Source organism: Gobius niger, assembly GCF_951799975.1.
Source record: "Gobius niger genome assembly, chromosome: 10".
Classification (NCBI taxonomy): Eukaryota; Metazoa; Chordata; class Actinopteri; order Gobiiformes; family Gobiidae; genus Gobius; species Gobius niger.
Genome location: NC_136861.1, coordinates 2,895,087 through 2,915,104, shown reverse-complemented (window position 1 = coordinate 2,915,104; position 20,018 = coordinate 2,895,087). Strand labels below are relative to the sequence as shown.

The window sequence follows — 20,018 nt, the reverse complement described above, 5'->3', positions numbered from 1 at the left end:
CAAGTATCTCAGGTCTTGTTCTCAGTGAGGGACGGATGGAGCGTGAGATCGACAGACGGATCGGTGCGGCGTCAGCAGTGATGCGGTCGCTGTATCGGTCTGTCGTGGTGAAGAGCAGGGCTGGACTGGCCATCGGGAGATTCGGGAGTTTTCCCGGTGGGCCGACGTACTTTCGGGCCGGATGGGCCAATCACGCCGAAATAAGGCCCATAATACCTTACACCGGCCCACAATTAACGAGAAAAGCCAGCCGAATCTCTATCATTACACTTATGCAGTTACACAACTCCTCCACTAGAGGGATGTGACGCTTTTTATACCCCTTTAGTAGCACGCTTTCTTGAGTCATGGTTCCCAGATAATGTCGTATAATGAGCAATGGGCCTCTGGGAAATAACACTCATGCCCCTCACATTGTGAATGTAAGAGGAAATAGTTTATTGTAACTCCCTCCAGGACCCACAGAACCTTAGACCTCTATTTCTTATACATTTTAGAAAAATGTTTGCAAAGAAGTGCATGCTGGGAGTTGTCAGGTGACTCCGTCTTTCCCCTCATCGCAGTTTGTAAATCTTCTAGTTTCCATTGAAAGGATTTACAATGTTTGGCCTTTTTGGGACTTCTATCTTCACTCCACACCTCCATAACTCTGTGGTGAGTTTTACCGTTTCATTTTGAATCTACAGTGCGATAATTTGGTTGGTTTTGAGAAGTTTATTTGTGTTGCAGTCGCGAGTGGAACTTCATTAACGGAACGCACATTTTAAGATTGTTAAGTAATTTTACAAAAGTTCCTTCAGGTTATGAATGAAAAGATTAAAGTGTTGAGTCTCTGAGGTGTTAGCTTGAATTCGGCAGAAACAAAATGCAACTATTGTCCTCGATTTGTAGCTTATACTGTTTTAGTTCAAGCCAAGGGTTTATTGTTTTGCTCATCACCTCCACTATTGCATTGAATATGACTGTTTTTTTTTTTGGAGGGCCGGTCTTGACCCAAAAGTCCCGGGCCGATTTTTTTGGCCAGTCCAGCACTGGTGAAGAGGGAGCTGAGTCGGGGCAAAGCTCTCGATTTACCGATCGATCTACGTTCCCGCCCTCACCTATGGTCATGTGATCCTCACCTATGGTCATGAGATTTGGGTCATGACCGAAAGTACGAGATCGCGAATACAAGCGGCCGAAATGAGTTTCCTTCGCAGGGTGGCTGGGGGTGAGGAGCTCAGTTACCCGGGAGGAGCTCGGAGTAGAGTCGCTGCTCCTTCACGTCGAAAGGAGCAGCTGAGGTGGCTCGGGCATCTGTTCCGGATACCTCCTGGTCGCTTCTGCGGGAGGTGTTCCAGGCATGTCCTAGTGGGACAAGGCCTCGTGGAAGACCCAGGACACGGTGGTGGGACTATGTCTCCGAGCTGGCCTGGTGTGGCCTCAGGGTCAGAACAGCTGGAGGAGGTGTGGCCTCAGGGTCAGAACAGCTGGAGGAGGTGTGGCCTCGGGGTCAGAACAGCTGGAGGAGGTGTGGCCTCGGGGTCAGAACAGCTGGAGGAGGTGTGGCCTCGGGGGCAGAACATCTGGAGGAGGTGTGGCCTCGGGGTCAGAACAGCTGGAGGAGGTGTGGCCTCGGGGTCAAAACAGCTGGAGGAGGTGTGGCCTCGGGGGCAGAACAGCTGGAGGAGGTGTGGCCTCGGGGTCAGAACAGCTGGAGGAGGTGTGGCCTCGGGGTCAGAACAGCTGGAGGAGGTGTGGCCTCAGGTCAGAACAGCTGGAGGAAGTGTGTGTGGATCGGGAAGTTTGGGCATCTCTGCTGAGACGCTGCCCCCCGCGACCCGGCCCCGGATAAAGCGGAAGAAAATGGATGGATGGAAATACGGCAGCGTGAGGAGGAGGAGACGGTGGCGCGAGGAGGAGGAGACGGCAGCGCGAGGAGGAGGAGACGGTGGCGCGAGGAGGAGGAGACGGTGGCGCGAGGAGGAGGAGACGGCAGCGCGAGGAGGAGGAGACGGCAGCGCGAGGAGGAGGAGACGGCGGCGCGAGGAGGAGGAGACGGTGGCGCGAGGAGGAGGAGGAGACGGTGGCTCGGTCTGGAAAGAAACTCCAAAGTGGATACCGCACAGATAAACGGAGCAAAGCGGAGAAGCAGAACTGACACGTTTAACACATGGTCTGTTCTGTTACACAAAGCGAGTCCTGGCCCCAGAGGGGAATCTATTGTACATGTTTTTAGTGGTAGGGGAAACCTACACAGACACGGGGAGAACATGCAAACTCCACACACAGAAAGGCCCCGTCCAGGTGGGAATCGAACCCGGGACCTTCCAGCTGTGAGGCGTGAGCGCTAACCACTGCGCCACCACTTTAGCATAGGGACCTCTGATGCTAACTATCATAGCCAATTTAGCATAGGGACCTCTGATGCTAACTATCATAGCCACTTTAGCATAGGGACCTCTGATGCTAACTATCATAGCCACTTTAGCATAGAGGCCTCTGATGCTAACTATCATAGCCACTTTAGCATAGGGACCTCTGATGCTAACTATCATAGCCACTTTAGCATAGAGGCCTCTGATGCTAACTATCATAGCCACTTTAGCATAGGGACCTCTGATGCTAACTATCATAGCCACTTTAGCATAGAGACCTCTGATGCTAACTATCATAGCCACTTTAGCATAGGGACCTCTGATGCTAACTATCATAGCCACTGTAGCATAGGGACCTCTGATGCTAACCATCATAGCCACTTTAGCATAGGGACCTCTGATGCTAACTCTCATAGCCACTTTAACATAGGGACCTCTGATGCTAACTAACCGGTGATTAGGAGCTATGTGCCGTCCCATTCCCCCCCCCCCCCCCCCCCCCCGGCCCCACCCTCAGTGATTCATGCACCACTGTTGATTGACAGGAGCACATTTAATAATAAAAATAATAATAATTAAAAACTAAGATTCTGCACAAGCCAAACTTTATAAAGTGATAAATCCATGTTGTCGTCCTCACAGCTCAGTCACATGTCAGTGTTAAAGAGGAAACTCAGGAAACGGATTAAATGCTTTTGTTTTCATTTAGTACAAACTTAAGCCACATGGATCATTTGCTGCTGTAGCTTTAAGAAACAGCTGCTGAAATAAAATAACACTAAAGGGAAATGTTTGGATCATTTCGATTTTTCTCCTTAAATGTCTTTGTTTGGACACTATGTTGTTGTTGGACACTAGGGGGCGACATGCACTTTTGTTTGGCCTCACTCCACCAATGACTTTAAAGAAGAAGAAAAACAGCTGTTGGTGATGTCACTTCCTCTTCCCCTGGGGGAGGACGGTTCTCGTTCACTAACTTACAGCTTCAATGTGCAGATCGACTTTAACACAGTTTGACAAAGCCCTGTTGACTCAGCGAGCGTTTGGGTTCAAGTTCCTGATTTCTAACCCTGAGCCTCCACTTCAGCTCAACACAAACACAAACAGCACAGACGAGCTTCAGGACGTGTGGAACAGGAAGCTCAGCCTTTGAAGCATGTCTCTCCTCGTCCTCATCATGGCCTGGTCCCTCTGCAGCCGCGGTGAGTGCTTTAGTAACACATGGACTCACTGTGGTCAATGTCACAGGATTCAAAGCTTTAAAACCAAAGATCACAAGCAGATGTTTTACTGCAGCTCATGAGGTTTTACTGCAGCTCATGACTTTTTACTGTAGCTCATGAGGTTTTACTGCAGCTCATGAGGTTTTACTGCAGCTCATGAGTTTTTACTGCAGCTCATGAGTTTTTACTGCAGCTCATGAGTTTTTACTGCAGCTCATGAGTTTTTACTGCAGCTCATGAGTTTTTACTGCAGCTCATGAGGTTTTACTGCAGCTCATGAGTTTTTACTGCAGCTCATGAGTTTTTACTGCAGCTCATGAGTTTTTACTGCAGCTCATGAGTTTTTACTGCAGCTCATGAGTTTTTACTGCAGCTCATGAGGTTTTACTGCAGCTCATGAGTTTTTACTGCAGCTCATGAGTTTTTACTGCAGCTCATGACTTTTTACTGCAGCTCATGACTTTTTACTGCAGCTCATGAGTTCTAACTAAAAACAAAACAACCAGGGAAGCAACATGATCCGTTTCTTTTAAGCAATGATTATAATAGCATAATATTTATAGTGTTGGGGAGAAAACTGTGAATTTATATTTAGTTACTGAATACGGAATATTGTAACGTGTTACATTGTCTAATCAGAGTCGTATATACTGAATACTTTGAATACTTTTATAATACTTGATTGTCGGTATATTTATGTTTAAACATGTGTAACTGACTGAAGCTGATGATGGACAGAGTCTGATGTGACTGAACATCTCGCTGTTTTTGAACATCGTCTTTAGGAGAAAATAATGGACATTAGTTTATGTTCGAACAGAGACATGAACCTGTGAGGACACGTCAGTGTTGAGACGCGAGCGGCCATTTTAAAACGGCTCTGTGTCATGTGACCAACAGCAGCCAATGGTGACACGACTCTTCTGTTTCAGGAGCCGCGGCTCAGAAGGAGAACTCGACAGGTAAATACAGCACTCGCTAACAGGGGCGTCGGACTGGGGGGGTAAAGGGTGCTGAGTACCCGGGGCCCAGAGCAGGGGAGGGGCCTCAGAATGCTGCTAAAGCGTTCTGTGTTGTACTTTCTAAGTTTCCTCATAGTTGACACTATAAGAACTGAACAACCAGCTGAAATACAGTGGTTTCTACACAGAAGTTTGCACAAACAATAATGATGATAATATCTCAGGCCCCGACTCCCCTTTAAACATGAGCCACATGGTTCAGCCACACACGTGTTCAGCCACACACGTGTTCAGCCACACACGTGTTCAGCACCAGCTTCAGCTCAGCACTGACTCTGATCAGGTGGACTCTGTGATGTAATGACTCAGAGCTCTGGCCTCGCTCTCATGTGCTTTTATTTAACTGTTCTAGCGGAGCTTAGAGGAAACTTTCTGTCATAAATGACACTTAAACATGAGGCGAGTCCTGCCTCTGCCTGAGCTGAGTCAGAGTCAGAGTCTGAGACAGAGACAGAGACAGAGACAGAGACAGAGACAGAGACAGAGACAGAGACAGAGACAGAGACAGAGTCAGAGTCAGAGTCAGAGTCAGAGTCAGAGTCAGAGTCAGAGTCAGAGTCAGAGTCAGAGTCAGAGTCAGAGTCAGAGCTCCTTCTCTCTCGTTTTAACCTCTAAAGTTTCTCTTTCCTCATGTTTATTATAAGTGAGCCTCAGGCCAACACAGGGACAAAGCCACAGGTCGCGCACGGCATTAATGATGCTAATTAGCCGCGCACTTGGATTCTCGCATTATAAAAGTGCAGCTTTGGAGACGAGTCAACCTGGTTCTAGTGAAAGGTGGAGCTCGTGCCGTTTAGTTTATTCCAACGTAACTTTATAGAACAATTTACTGACAATACACTTAAAGGCTTCAAATATGTGAGACTAAATCAGACAGACCTTGAGTTTTGTGTTCAGGCCTGTGGCCACAGACATCATAGTATCATCATTTTGTGTAAAATAGCATTTTAATGCCTATTTTAAAGTCACACATGTGTTATTCTCAGCACAAACATCCCCTGTCCTGGTGCAGTCGTCCTGTTTAATGAGATCTGCTAATGGGCCCAATGAAAGTAGAATATTCCCCCTAATCTAAATATCTGTCACTACAGGATTAAATGTTATTACATTTCTGTAACTGAAGCCAAATCAGAGGCAATTACAAGTCAAACATTGACTTGAAACAAACAAACAAACAAACCATGACCTCAGCACATTGGATTGGATGTGTTTGTGTTTGAAGCACTTTTTTGGCCGACCCATTTTTCCCTTAGTTAATGTGTATATAATAAAGTTATAATAGAAAACTAGAAATGCAATGGCTGCGCCATTGCGATTGACTGCGGAATTGTGGGAAGCGAATGCAGAAATTGCATAAACTGTTTAAATTTCATAAATTGCTTAATTGGCATAATCTAATTTGCATAAACTGGTAAAATGCATAAAATGTCATGTTGCATAAACTGTATAAACTGCATAAAGTGGTAAAATGCATGAATGGGTTATTTTGCATAAATTATGTAAATTACATAAACTCTTTAAAATTCATCAATCCTAAATGGCATAAACTCTTAAGTTGCATAAGCGGTTTAAAATGCATAAAGTGGTTAAATTCCATAAAGTGGTTAATTTGCATAAATTATTAATGTTGCATAAACTTTTATATTCCATAAACTGGTCAAACTGTTGAAAGTGCTTGATTGGCAGAAGCACAAATGGCTGAAAGTCCTGGAGTCTCCCCATTGGCTGGATTCGCACATACACACCAATGCAAAAATTTCAAACTCTCGTATAAAAAAACTGGAAAACTGCAGAAGGCCAATTTTTTCTCAAAACCCACAAGTTGCAGAAGCTGAACATGCACAAAGTGCAGAAATTGCATAAAATGCAGAAAAAAGTGCAGAAAAGCATGGATTTGCGGCAGCCCCATTATAAGTCAATGGGAAAAATCTCCGACATTTTGGCCGATTGCGGAAAAAACCATAAATTGCAGAAGTCCCAAAAGTAATAGCATCCTTCTCCTCAACATGCGGAACGTTTTGATGCATAACTTGCATAAATTGCACAAAGCATGAAGGTGCTGAAAGCTCTAGAAAATCGGGAAAAAGATGGAAGAGGAATAATAATAAAGAACATGAAAACCAATAATTGACTGCGGAAGAATTCCGCAGTCAATCAATAAATGAACTGCACTGTCAAGCCACTAAACCAGTGTTTTGTGGTCAAAGAACATAGAATATGAAACGTGAATTTCATATGGGGGGGGGGGGGCGGGGGGGGTCCACCAAGGTAGTTTGTACCCAGGGCCCAGACTGTGGTGCTTCGCCTCTGCTCACTAACCACTGTGCCACTGTTGTTTCAGAGCCGTGGCTGAGGTTGGTCGATGGGAACAGTCGGTGTCAGGGGCGGCTGCAGGTGCAGGGGGCGGGGCTGCAGGTGCAGGGGGCGGGGCTGCAGGGGGCGGGGCAGGGCTGGACTGACGTGAGTCCTCAGTTCTTCCCTCAGGTGTTTGGACACAGGGCGTGTTTGGAGCTGGACTGTGGTCCTGCTCTGAGTCTGGAGAGGAAATCAGTTTCTTTCAGATCCAGCGTTTTCCTGGACTTTCGCCGCTGCGTCGACTCTTCCCTGAGCGACTGTTTCGACTCCGTCACTCGTCGCTCTGACCTCAGTCTGGAGCTCAACTGTTCAGGTGAGTCTGAAACACCACCATCAGAAACAATCCCACTCTAATCATCTAATCATGCTGTTCTCAGTCATGGAAGAAGGACTCAAACAGTTTCAACAAAAGAACAGACACAGGAGCAAAGACTTTACTGCAGTAAAAGTATAAAAGTACTTTCAAAAGTAAAGGCAGATCTCTTTCCATAATTGGAATCCGGATTGACCACATAGAGCAAGGACCTTCAACATGGTCAGGGGCAGGGGCAGGGGCAGGGGCAGGGTCAGGGACAGGGGCAGGGTCAGGGACAGGGGCAGGGGCCTCGTTGTCCAGAGTGTTGGTGATTTCTGGAGATATTTTTTTTGTAATTCATGCAGTTCTTATATTTGAAGAGCTTAGAGGCGCTAGGCTAATGCTAGGCTAGTGCATGTCTATGGTATCAGCTAGCCTGCATTAAAAACAGTGTGACCCGCTCCACAGAGCACCTGAGGCAAATCACTGATAACACCAGACTAACCATATAAATGTCTTTTATTTTTATTTTATTTATTTATTTATTTATTTATTTATTTATTTATTTATTTATTTATTTATTTATTTATTTATTTATTTATTTATTTATTTATCAGGGACGATACAATCAACATAGTTACAATTAATATTTGCAGCTGATGCGATGCATGAAGAGCTTGTAGCTAGTGCTAGTTCGCAGCTCATGTCCCTGGTTGGGCCTTTCTACACAGTTTACAATAATAAAATACATAAATACAACATTTGTATAAAACTTTGTCCGTCACACTCATACACACTGTGTATGCTCACACCTACAGTCACACAGACTCAGTGCTGTTTACAAACGGGCACAGCTTTGGTTTGTTTTTAGCCAGGACTTAACCCTAGAAGTGAACATTTTAAACTCAGATATGGTTTTAAGTTCTGTGGGTATTGAGTTCCACAGCTTCGGAACAGAGAACGAAATGGCAGACTGACCAAATGCAGTTTTACGGTCTGGAATGGTACAGTTGTGATTGATGGAGCCTCTGGTGACTCTGTTACTGTTTTGTCTCTGTGTAAATGAGCTGAGTGGTTCGGGTGCAAGATTATTGACACATTTGAATATTATCTGTGTCCATAGAATCATTTAAAAGACCTTATATCTGAGCAGCATCAGCTTCGTGGTTGTATAAACTACGCGGCGGCGGAGTGATCTGCGAGAAAATAGTCCCTCAAAATGCGATCATTCATGTGATGCAGGTCAGTTATATTCCAGACAGACATTTACATGGTTAGTCTGGTGTTATACTGTGGAGCGGGTCACACTGTTTTTAATGCAGGCTAGCTGATACCATAGACATGCACTAGCCTAGCACCACGAAACTCTTCAAATATAAGAACTGCATGAATTACAAAAAATATATCTCCTGGGCCCTATGTCAAAAATCCTGAAATATCCCTTTAGACTGTGACCTCATCTTCATACACAGACTCGGCGCGGCTGGTCGGGGGGCGGAGCCTGTGTTCAGGATCTCTGCAGATCCAGGACCAGTCCTTGGGCCAGTCCTGGGCCGGGGTCTGTGAGGGGGCCTTGGACCGTCGCGGGGCAGAGGTGCTGTGCAGGGAGCTGGGCTGTGGGGCTCCTCTCCTCCAGGGGGCGCTCTCTCCTCTGGGGCAGACGTTCCACTGTGGGGGCCACGAGTCTAAGCTGATGGACTGTAACCGGACCAGGACCGGCCCAGAGACCTGCCCCACTCTCACCCTCACCTGTGCAGGTAAAGGGGCGGGGCCAGAGGCGGGGCCTGTAAGGGGGCGGGGCTCACCTATGTTTGTGTCCAGAGCCCCTGAGGCTGGTGGGAGGGGCCAGTCGCTGTAACGGGACAGTGGAGGCGGAGCTCAGCGGACAGTGGAGACCTGTGGTGCCCTATGACCTCTGGGACCTGGAGGCGGCGGCCATTGTGTGTCGGGGCCTGGACTGTGGCTCTGCTGTTTCCACAGAACAGAGACGAGGGTCTGACAGGAGGAAAGTGTGGGGCGTCACCACCGACTGTGTGAAGAAGAGCTCTGCTGTGAGAGACTGTTTCCTCGGGGGGGACGCAGGTGTTTCCAGCCTCCTGGTGGTTTGTTCAGGTACTGCACATTTAAACCTGAATCTCTTCTTCTCTTCTCTCTTCTGCTCAAAATGTGACCTCAGTGACGATTCTGCACCTCCAACACTGAGCATCAGGGATCAGTGATTTAAACAGAAATGTGTGGAAGTTCTTCTTCTTCAGAGCATCATCTGCTCCTCAACATGAAGGATCTCAGTGTTCCAGAAGCACACGCTCAGTCCCAGGGCCGTGGGAAGATACTTTGGATAGGGGGTGCTGAGAGACAAGATTGCCCCCAAAACGCGATTTCTTTGCTTATTTCCTATTTATTTAACCCCTTAACTCCCGCCTGAACCAAGCACATTTTCTCCAGTTTGGCTTTACCCCAATCCAAAAGCTTCTGGAAAAAAGGTGAGAAAATAGCGACAGAACTGAGACGAAAACAATGATGGAAATGTGACAAAAAAGTGAGAAAACTTTGTCAAAAAATGACAAAAAATATAAAAAAAATCACCAAAAATGAAAAAAAAAATCACAGAAAATCACACAAAAAATTACCCAAAAAAATGACAAAAAAATGAAAAAAAAAATGAAAAAAAAAATGACAAAAAAAATGACAAAAAATGACAAAAAAAATGACAAAAAATTACAAAAAATGGACAAAAAAATCACACAAAAAAGTCACCAAAAAATCACAAAAAATCACAAAAAATCACAAAAAAGACAAAAAAAAATAACAAAAAATGACATTAAATTTCCAAAAATGAGTTGAAACCCCCCTAAAAAAAATGGAGAAAATCTGATGTGAGGAAAAAGATCCATTTAGATGAGTTTTGTGGATCTTCTTTTTCAAATGAGGCGTTACACTGGCCTACAGGATTTGGGTAAAGCAGAACTGGAGTTAACGCTCCCGGTTCAGGCGGGAGTTAAGGGGTTAGTATTGCTTGTAATGCATAGACGATCCACCAGGGGGTGCTGTAGCGCCCTCAGCACCCTGGGTTCCCACGGCCTTGCTCAGTCCGGGTCTTTCGTCCTCTCCTCTGTCCTTCACCAGTTGATCCAAGTCCACGTCTCAGCCTGATCCTGTTTAAAGTATTTCATGTGCTGTCGTTCCAGGCCACCAGGGGGCGTGAAAGGACACGGAGACGCAGAGCCCCCGCCCTGAAGAAGAAGAAGAATACGAACGCTCTGACGTCGTTTTGGACCAGATGTGTTCATGCGTATCAGAAATGTCAGATATTCGTTTTTCAAATAAACAAATCTATGCGTGAAAACAGTTACCATGGTTACCGTTTATTTTATTATTTTTGTGTGTGTGTGACATCATCGCCAGCCTGTTTTTGCATGAAATACGTTCGTTAAGTGGTGATGTCATCGCTCCACTTCCTGGTCCAACGGAGCTTTAAGGTCAGCTCAAGGTCAGCTCACACGTAAAGTGCATCAATACATGACTCTAAGTCGTGGAGAGTCTTGCCGGGAGATTCCAGTAGGTTTTATTTCTCTGTTTATTGTTGGCACCCGTCTTTTTGGCAGCGTTTTAGGGGGGGGATTCTGAGCTACATGTCACTCATAGGTCCGACCTGCCGCCATTCAACAAACGCTGGTGTACGACCAAATAACTTAATACCCAAACGTAAACTAAGCATTAAACAAAACGATAAACAAAGTGCTAAACACATAACGTTTGGGTTGTTGAATATTAGATCAATCTCTGCAAAGTCCCTTTAAGTCAATGACTTCATTTGACCTTCCGCCCTGACTGAAACATGGCTTCAGCAGGACGACTATGTTAGGCTTAATGAATCTACTCCTCCCAGTTATGTCCATGTTCAAGCAGCTGGAACCACTGGCCGAGGTGGTGGGGTCGCAGCGATATCACACTCTAATCTTGTTCTAAATCCCAAAAAACACATAAAGTTTAATTCATTTGAAAGTCTAACGCTGTCTCTCACCTGTCCCAAATTGAAACATCAAAAAGCTTTACTACTTGCAATTATTTATCGACCTCCGGGCCCCGACTCAGACTTCTTAGCATAATTTTCTGAGTTTTTAGCCAGTGAAGTGTTGGATTGGAATAAAATGATAATAGTGGGTGATTTTAACATCCACGTCGATAATAAGAGTGACATTATATTTGCCTGGATTCACCTGAACTTTTAATTGTCATATTTATTGCTCTGTTTTATTGCCTTAATGTTCGGTGCAGCCGTGAGGCCACCTCTGTTGTGATATTGGGCTTTACAAAACCATTCAACTTAAACTTAAACTTGAAATTATATTCATTAAAATTACAATTATGAACTTTATCTTAAATCCAAAATCGATTCTTATTTAGGGGAAAATGTGCCCAACTTTTGACACAAACGATCAAATAATCCGTCAATGATTCTAATGAGGACGTCCAAGGATCCAAAGGTTCACTGTCGTTCAGTCTGTAGGAATGTAGTGGCTTTTCAGTTTGGCTTTACCCAAATCCCAAAGTTTCTTAGAAAAGTGTAGCTACAAAAACAAACAGTATTTTTCTGGCGGAAAGTCTTTTGACTGGACAATCCAAAAGCTTCTGGAAGAATGGTGTGAAAATAGCAACAAAACTGAGACGAAAAGAATGAAGATGTGACAAAAAAGTGAGAAAACTTTGACAAAAAAAGACAAAAAAAAGACAAAAAAAGACAAAAGACAAAAAAAGACAAAAAAACGGACAAACAAAAGACAAAAAATCACAAAAAATCACAAAAAATCACAAAAAAATCACAAAAAATCACAAAAAAATCACAAAAAATGGACAAAAAATGGACAAAAAAGACAAAAGTTACAAAAACTGACAAAAATAGACAAAAAAATCACAAAAAATCACAAAAAAAACATCAAAAAATGGACAAAAAAAGACAAAAAAGACAAAAAAAGACAAAAAAAGACAACAAAAAAAAATAGACAAAAAAAGACAAAAACAAGAAAAAAATCACAAAAAAAATCACAAAAAAATTACCGAAAATCTCCAAAAAATCACAAAAAATCACAAAAAATCACAAAAAAATCACAAAAAATCACAAAATCCAAATCTCAAAGTTTCTTAGAAAAGTGTAGCTACAAAAACAAACAGTATTTTTCTGGCGGAAAGTCTTTTGACTGGACAATCCAAAAGCTTCTGGAAGAATGGTGTGAAAATAGCAACAAAACAGACGAAAACAATGAAGATGTGACAAAAAAGTGAGAAAACTTTGACAAAAAATGACAAAAAAAAGACAAAAAATCACAAACAAATGGACTAAAAATTGACTAAAAATTGACAAAATGGACAAAAAAAATTGACAAAAAAAATCGACAAAAAAGGCAAAAAAAGACAAAAAAATGGACAAACAAAAGACAAAAAAACACAAAAAATCACAAAAAATCACAAAAAAAATCACAAAAATGGACAAAAAATGGACAAAAAAAGACAAAAAAATCACAAAAAAATCACAAAAAAATCACAAAAAAATCACAAAAAAAATCACAAAAAAATCATCAAAAATCACAAAAAATCACAAAAAATCACAAAATCCAAATCCCAAAGTTTCTTAGAAAAGTGTAAAAGCAGCTACAAAAACAAATAGTACTTTTATGGCGGAAAGTCTTTTGACTGGACAACATCACGCTCATGTTTTTGAACATCGTCTGCACTTTTGGACGCCTTTATGAGAAAATAATGGACATTAGTTTATGTGCGAACAGAGAAGACAATAAACTGTGAAACAGTTTTGTGGATTCTCCCAGTAGGACTGAGGTAAAAACTAAGACAAACAAACCTTTGGCCTGTGACCATCATGGACAGTTCCGCTTCCACCACCTCAGGTTAAACTATCGGCTCTTTACCATGTTGTGACGTCACGTGAACACAGCTGACTTACTGCTGTTTCATATCGAGCTACATTTGTGAACAGAAAGTAATAACACAAATGTCTGCAAACCTTTTTATTGCTCATAATACAAACATGACGTAATGCCAGAGCTCATCACATGCTTTGACTGCATGAATGGACTAAAGTACATGTCTGTATTAGTAAGAGTAGATCATTAACGTAGATCGGGGGGAGGGGGGCGGGGCGTTTGTTTGAGTAAGGAGCAGGAAAGGAGGGGGTGTTTGTCGCACACACACTATTCAAAAAGTCACATTTCTCATTTGCCTCAGGATCGTCTCCAACCCCTTTGAAGCAGTTCTTGTTTTGAGCTGAAAAACCACAGACGAGCTGTTCAGGAAGAGTGAAACAGGAAGCTCTGAAGTGCTGAAAGTGGCTCTTTGGTGACTTTGAAGCATGTCTCTCCTCGTCCTCATCATGGCCTGGTCCCTCTGCAGCTGCGGTAAGTGCTTTAGTAACAGCAGATCAAGATTTCATTGTAAAATCCTCTCCTTTTGTAATAGAGCCACATTCTGCCATAACTCACTGTGATGTGATAAATGTCACACTGTCACAGTCTCTGTAAATCATTATTTTATCATTTCTAAGACTCACAAAGTGTTCCGGTCTTTGTTCATCATTTATTAGCAGTAATGACCTTCCTGAATATGTTTAGAGGATGTAAAACAACAAGTGTTTAGCAAACTTAATCAAAATAATACAAAATATTGCAGGTCATGAATTCTAAATCAGCAGGTTCTAAATAAAAACAAACCAACCAGTGAAGGCAACATTTTGGTAAAAGTGATCAGTTTCTTTTAAGCGATATTTATAATAACAGAATATTTATATTGTTATACTTTGAAATTGTATTTAGTTACTGAATACTTGCCTTCAAAGGTATTTTGTAACGTGTTATGTTACTTTGTCTAATCAGAGGCGTATATTCTGAATACTTTGAATACTTTAATACTTGATTGTCATTATATTTATGTCTAAAAATGGTGTGTAATTACAAAAACTCAAGATGAAAATGTTGGAACACTTTTTATAAACTCACTTACCTTTAATGTCCAAACACTAAAATGTAAAACAGAACAAACATGACAGCGAGGGCTCAGACACGCCCCCAAACCCCTCAGACACGCCCCAAACCCCTCAGACACGCCCCAAACCCCTCAGACACGCCCCAAACCCCTCAGACACGCCCCCAAACCTCTAAGTCACGCCCCCAAACCCCTCAGACACGCCCCAAATCTCTAAGACACGCCCCCAAACCCCTCAGACACGCCCCAAACCCCTCAGACACGCCCCCCAAACCTCTAAGACACGCCCCCAAACCCCTCAGACACGCCCCCCAAACCTCTAAGACATGCCCCCAAACCCCTCAGACACGCCCCAAACCCCTCAGACACGCCCCCAAACCCCTCAGACACGCCCCCCAAACCTCTAAGACACGCCCCCAAACCCCTCAGACACGCCCCCAAACCTCTGGGTGAGACGCCTCACCACAAGTGCACGTTTACTTTCTTTAGATTTGTAACATTTCATGAAACAGGAAATAGAATCAGACAAAATGGAAAAACAAACTGAAGCTGAACATGTTTTAGACCAAAGTTTTCCCTGAACTGAAACAGAACAAAATGTTGAGCAAAGAAACAACTTTCCAATAAATATATCATTTAATGTCGGTTCGATTCTGAAAAGTCTCCCGGACACGTCAGTATTGAGACGCTTCTCCATTTTTATCTACGGCGAGCGTCCATTTTAAAACGGCTCTTTGTCATGTGACCAACAGCAGCCAATGGTGACACGACTCTTCTGTTTCAGGAGCCGCGGCTCAGAACGAGAACTCGACAGGTAAATACAGCACACACTAACCACTGTGCCACTGACTCTAACCACTGTGTCACTGACTCTAACCACTGTGTCACTGACTCTAACCACTGTGTCACTGACTCTAACCACTGTGTCACTGACTCTAACCACTGTGTCACTGACACTAACCACTGTGTCACTGACTCTAACCACTGTGCCACTGACTCTAACCACTGTGTCACTGACTCTAACCACTGTGTCACTGACACTAACCACTGTGTCACTGACACTAACCACTGTGTCACTGACTCTAACCACTGTGTCACTGACTCTAACCACTGTGCCACTGACTCTAACCACTGTGTCACTGACTCTAACCACTGTGCCACTGACTCTAACCACTGTGTCACTGACACTAACCACTGTGCCACTGACTCTAACCACTGTGTCACTGACACTAACCACTGTGTCACTGACTCTAACCACTGTGTCACTGACACTAACCACTGTGTCACTGACTCTAACCACTGTGTCACTGACTCTAACCACTGTGTCACTGACACTAACCACTGTGCCACTGACACTAACCACTGTGTCACTGACTCTAACCACTGTGTCACTGACACTAACCACTGTGTCACTGACTCTAACCACTGTGTCACTGACTCTAACCACTGTGTCACTGACTCTAACCACTGTGTCACTGACACTAACCACTGTGTCACTGACTCTAACCACTGTGTCACTGACTCTAACCACTGTGCCACTGACTTTAACCACTGTGTCACTGACTCTAACCACTGTGTCACTGACTCTAACCACTGTGTCACTGACTCTAACCACTGTGTCACTGACTCTAACCACTGTTGTTTCAGAGTCGTACAGTCTGCGGTTGGTCGATGGTACTAGTCAGTGTCAGGGGCGGCTGCAGGTGAAGAGGGAGGGGCTGCAGGTGCAGGGGGCGGGGCAGAACTGGACTGAGGTTCTTCCAGTGGTGGCCCCTCTGTGGTTTGGGAGCAGAGCGTGTGAGGAGCTGGACTGTGGATCTGCTCTGAGTCTGGATGTGAAAACAGTTCCACAAAGAGAAGCTGTTGGTCTCGATCCTCGCCGCTGCGTCGACTCTTCACTGAGCGACTGTTTTGAGTCTGACACTCGTCGCTCTTCCTTCAGTCTGGAGCTCAACTGTTCAGGTGAGTCTGAAACACGACAAGAATAAATAATCCTACTTAGTTTTCAGTGAGGAGGAAGACTATCGGTCGGTCTCGAGGAGATTCGGGCAAACCATCCGGCGCCTCAGGAGGGGGAAGCAGTGCTTCACTAGCACTGTGTACAGTGCGGGTGGGGGGCTGCTGACCTCGACTGGGGATGTCGTCGGGCGGTGGAAGGAGTACTTCGAGGACCTCCTCAATCCCGCCGTCACGTCGTCCGATGAGGAAGCAGAGGCTGGGGACTCGGAGGTGGGCTCGCCCATCACCGGGGCTGAAAGCTCCTCGGTGGCTCCGGGGGTGGATGAGATTCGCCCTGAGTACCTTAAGTCTCTGGATGTTGTAGGACTGTCTTGGCTGACACGTCTCTGCAACATCGCGTGGCGGTCGGGGACAGCGCCCGTGGATTGGCAGACCGGGGTGGTGGTCCCTCTCTTGAAGAAGGGGGACCGGAGGGTGTGTTCCAATTACAGAGGAATCACCCTCCTTAGCCTCCCCGGTAAGGTCTACTCCGGGGTGCTGGAGAGGAGGATCTGGCCGATGGTTGAACCTCGGATCCAGGAGGAACAATGCGGTTTTCGTCCTGGTCGTGGCACACTGGACCATTTCTATACCCTTCATCGGGTGCTCGAGGGTTCGTGGGAGTTCGCCCAACCAGTCCACATGTGTTTTGTGGATCTGGAGAAAGCGTTCGACCGCGTCCCCCGTGGTGCCCTGTGGGGGGTGCTCCGGGAGTATGGGGTCCGGGGCCCTCTGTTAAGGGCTGTCCGTTCCCTGTATGAGCAGCAGGAGCTTGGTTCATTGCCGGCAGTAAGTCAGACCTGTTCCCGGTGCGTGTTGGTCTCCTCAGGGCTGCTCGTTGTCACCGGTTCTGTTCATTACTTTATGTCTTTCAAATTTCTTTATTAGCATTTTTTAAATTTCACACAGGCAGGATTTGAGGACAATATATTGGTCTGAAAAAAGTAAAAAAATAAGAAAAAATTATAATAAAAAATGTCCCCACTACTCAGGTCTCCTATCCTGTCTCTAACCCCTTCACTGAACCCCCCAGCCCACCCTTCCCACCCATGATCCCCCCCTCCCCCCATCTGCTAGGGGCCTGAAAGAAAGGAAAACCTGTAAAGCAAGAAGAGTCAAGAAAAAAGGAAGAAAGAGAAGAAGCAGTAGGAAATAAATTTAGAAAGAAAAAGATTGGAAAAAAAAAAAAAAAAAGAAAAGAAAAGGACAGTAGAAGAGAAAAGGAGTAAAATAAAGGAGTGAGCAAAAAAAAAAGATCTAATAGAGTTAAAAACAGAAATGCACTCACACATACATACCGTGAAGAAGGGTAGGAAAGGAGGGGAAAAGATAAAAATGATTAAAAAAAAGTTTTTCTAAAAAAACAAAAATAGATAATTTAAAAAAAAAGGGACAAAAAAAAAATAAAAAAAATAAAAATAAAAATAAAAAAATAAAAAAGGGAAAAAAATAATAATAATAATTTAAAAAAACTAAAAAAACAAAAAAAAAAAAAAAAAAATTAAAAATTAAAAAAAAAAAAAAAAGGAGGGGGAAGTGAAAAAGCAGGGAGGGGGAAAGTAAGACAGTCAATTGTGGTAAATATATTAGTGGATTAAAGGTATTGTCTTAGGCGTTATGTTTCATTTTCTCTCTCGTCATCCATGACCTCAGTGTTGTGTGAAAATGCATCCTCTATGTATTTTAAAAACGGGTTCCATGTACTGTAGAACCGTTTATGGGATCCAACAATGGAGGACCTTATTTTTTCAAGCTGTATACATTGTAAAACTTCTTGCAACCAGTTATTGATTGTTGGAGGTGCTTTATGTTTCCATTTAAGAAGAATTTGGCGTTTGGCCAGCAGGGTAGTAAAGGCAATGGCACATTTTATAGTTGGTGACATATTCAAAGATGTAGGTAAACCGAACAGAGCAGTTAAAGCTGGGGTACTTGAATCTTGTGTTACCAGGCAGAATTCAAATTGTAACTCCCGCCCCCCTACTCTGCGCAACTGCGCACCTCCCTGATAGTCCCTCCCAGTCTCCACCTCTTTGGTAGTGCACGATATCACGCACGAGAGCTGTACGTGCACACGCATACATTGTTGACAGTCCGAAGTTGCATCTAAGGATCCCCACGTTCATATTTTGTTGCTGTAAATACATGTCGTCGTCACAGGTACGTGTTTTATTTACTCTAATTATGAAATACTCATTTATGTTGGTAAGCTGTAATATCGCCATATATTATACAAAGATTTAACAAAAATCTAAATGCAAAAAAAAAAAGCAGACAAGATCGTATGAGAAAACTTACAGATGTGTGCTAACTTTGCTAAGCTAATATTTTTCCAACTGAATCAAGCTCGTCTGTAACAATACGAGAATTGTGGAGTTTCTAAAACGATTGTCGTTGGTCTGTCATGAATAGGTTGACGAGATTTTCACTGATCAACCCTCTACAAGTAGAGGTCAGGGCAGAGGTGGCCGTGGACGAGGGGCTGGCCGAGGCGGAGGACGAACTGGCCGAGGCGCTGGACGTGGGGCTGGCCGAGGGCTTGGCCGAGGTGCTGGTCGAGGGGCTAGAGGCCGGGGAGCAGCCACAGGTGTAGCCAGAGGACGAGACCAGGGACGCGGAGAAGATCGTGGGGGAGAGGATGGAGAGGAAGATCAACTGGGAGACGCTGACATGCAGCGAGTTGAACAACTACAGAACCGGAGGAGAGAAGTTGAAGAGGTAGCGTCCACATTTTTATCATCTGAATTGGTCATGTAATCGTAATATTTTTTGTAAGACGACAAAAGTAACGACCCAATTACTATTGCAGCATAAGCAGAGAAATTACTTGAGTAACATATAATGGGTCAATTTTATACAGCGTGTATAACAAAAAGCTGAATGTACAGTATCTTTTTACTACTGTAATCTGCCAAACCTAAAATAAGTAGTCTTTATATTTACAATCAATACTAGATTAGAGAAAAAATGTATGTAATGACATGTAAAGTTTAAACTGTAATTCAATTATGCTTTTATGAAGATTTTACAAAATAATTGTCATGTTTGCAGGCCAGAATTCAATCCCTCAATTTGGAGCAATGTCAGGATCTTCTCATGAGGTGTCTGCGCAGAGAGCCTGGACTCCTGTTTGACATTCTGGCTGAGGATAATCTAGCAGCTGTTCCCCATGCACCTCAACTGCCTCACTGGTGTGTCTGTGGAAGATGCAGGGAGATGCCAACAGACATTGAAAATAAGTGCTGCAATCAAGAGCCCCAGCACTGTATCTCACAGCAACCCCACATGGAAGCCTACATCATTGAAGAAGGCGGCCTTCGGTTAGCTCGGAGGCTTTGGAATGACATCAGAGCACGTGAAGACCCTCCCGATCCAGGAGAGGATAACAAACAGTACAGATTTGCAGCCTATCGACAGTATTGTGCTTGGCAATTTGGAGCACTTGGGCAATTGAACCGACGCGTTATACCCAGCTGTGTTGTGTGGCGCATTAGAGATAAATTTCCTGACCCACACCATCAGTATGTGGGTTTCATACCACGTAGACTGTGATTGTTTTAAAATGTCATGATTCACTTTTGCCATAATTCCTAATTTGATTATTTAGCTCAATTGTTCAAACATTTTAAATAAAAAAATAAAACCACGAATGTTTACAGTACTTTATTAGAGTTAAAATATGCATATATTTTAAACACAGGTGCTATTGTTGAAGAAATCCGCCACTTCACTTTTGCATTGCTTGCCCTAAAGAGAAAAGAAAAAGTATTAGCAA

At 44.0% G+C, this 20,018-nt stretch overlaps 1 protein-coding gene across 1 annotated transcript in view; it reads left to right on the top strand.

Annotated features, from left to right (window-relative positions):
- Positions 1 to 20,018, top strand: part of LOC306969153 (scavenger receptor cysteine-rich type 1 protein M160-like) — a gene marked incomplete at both ends in the record, with an annotated part of 136,075 nt that overhangs the window by 102,866 nt on the left and 13,191 nt on the right. Inside the window, one exon of the mRNA XM_079564753.1 lies at positions 9,074 to 9,364. Coding sequence (XP_079420879.1) covers positions 9,074 to 9,364 — 291 coding nt within the window. The remainder of the gene's footprint in view (positions 1 to 9,073; positions 9,365 to 20,018) is intronic.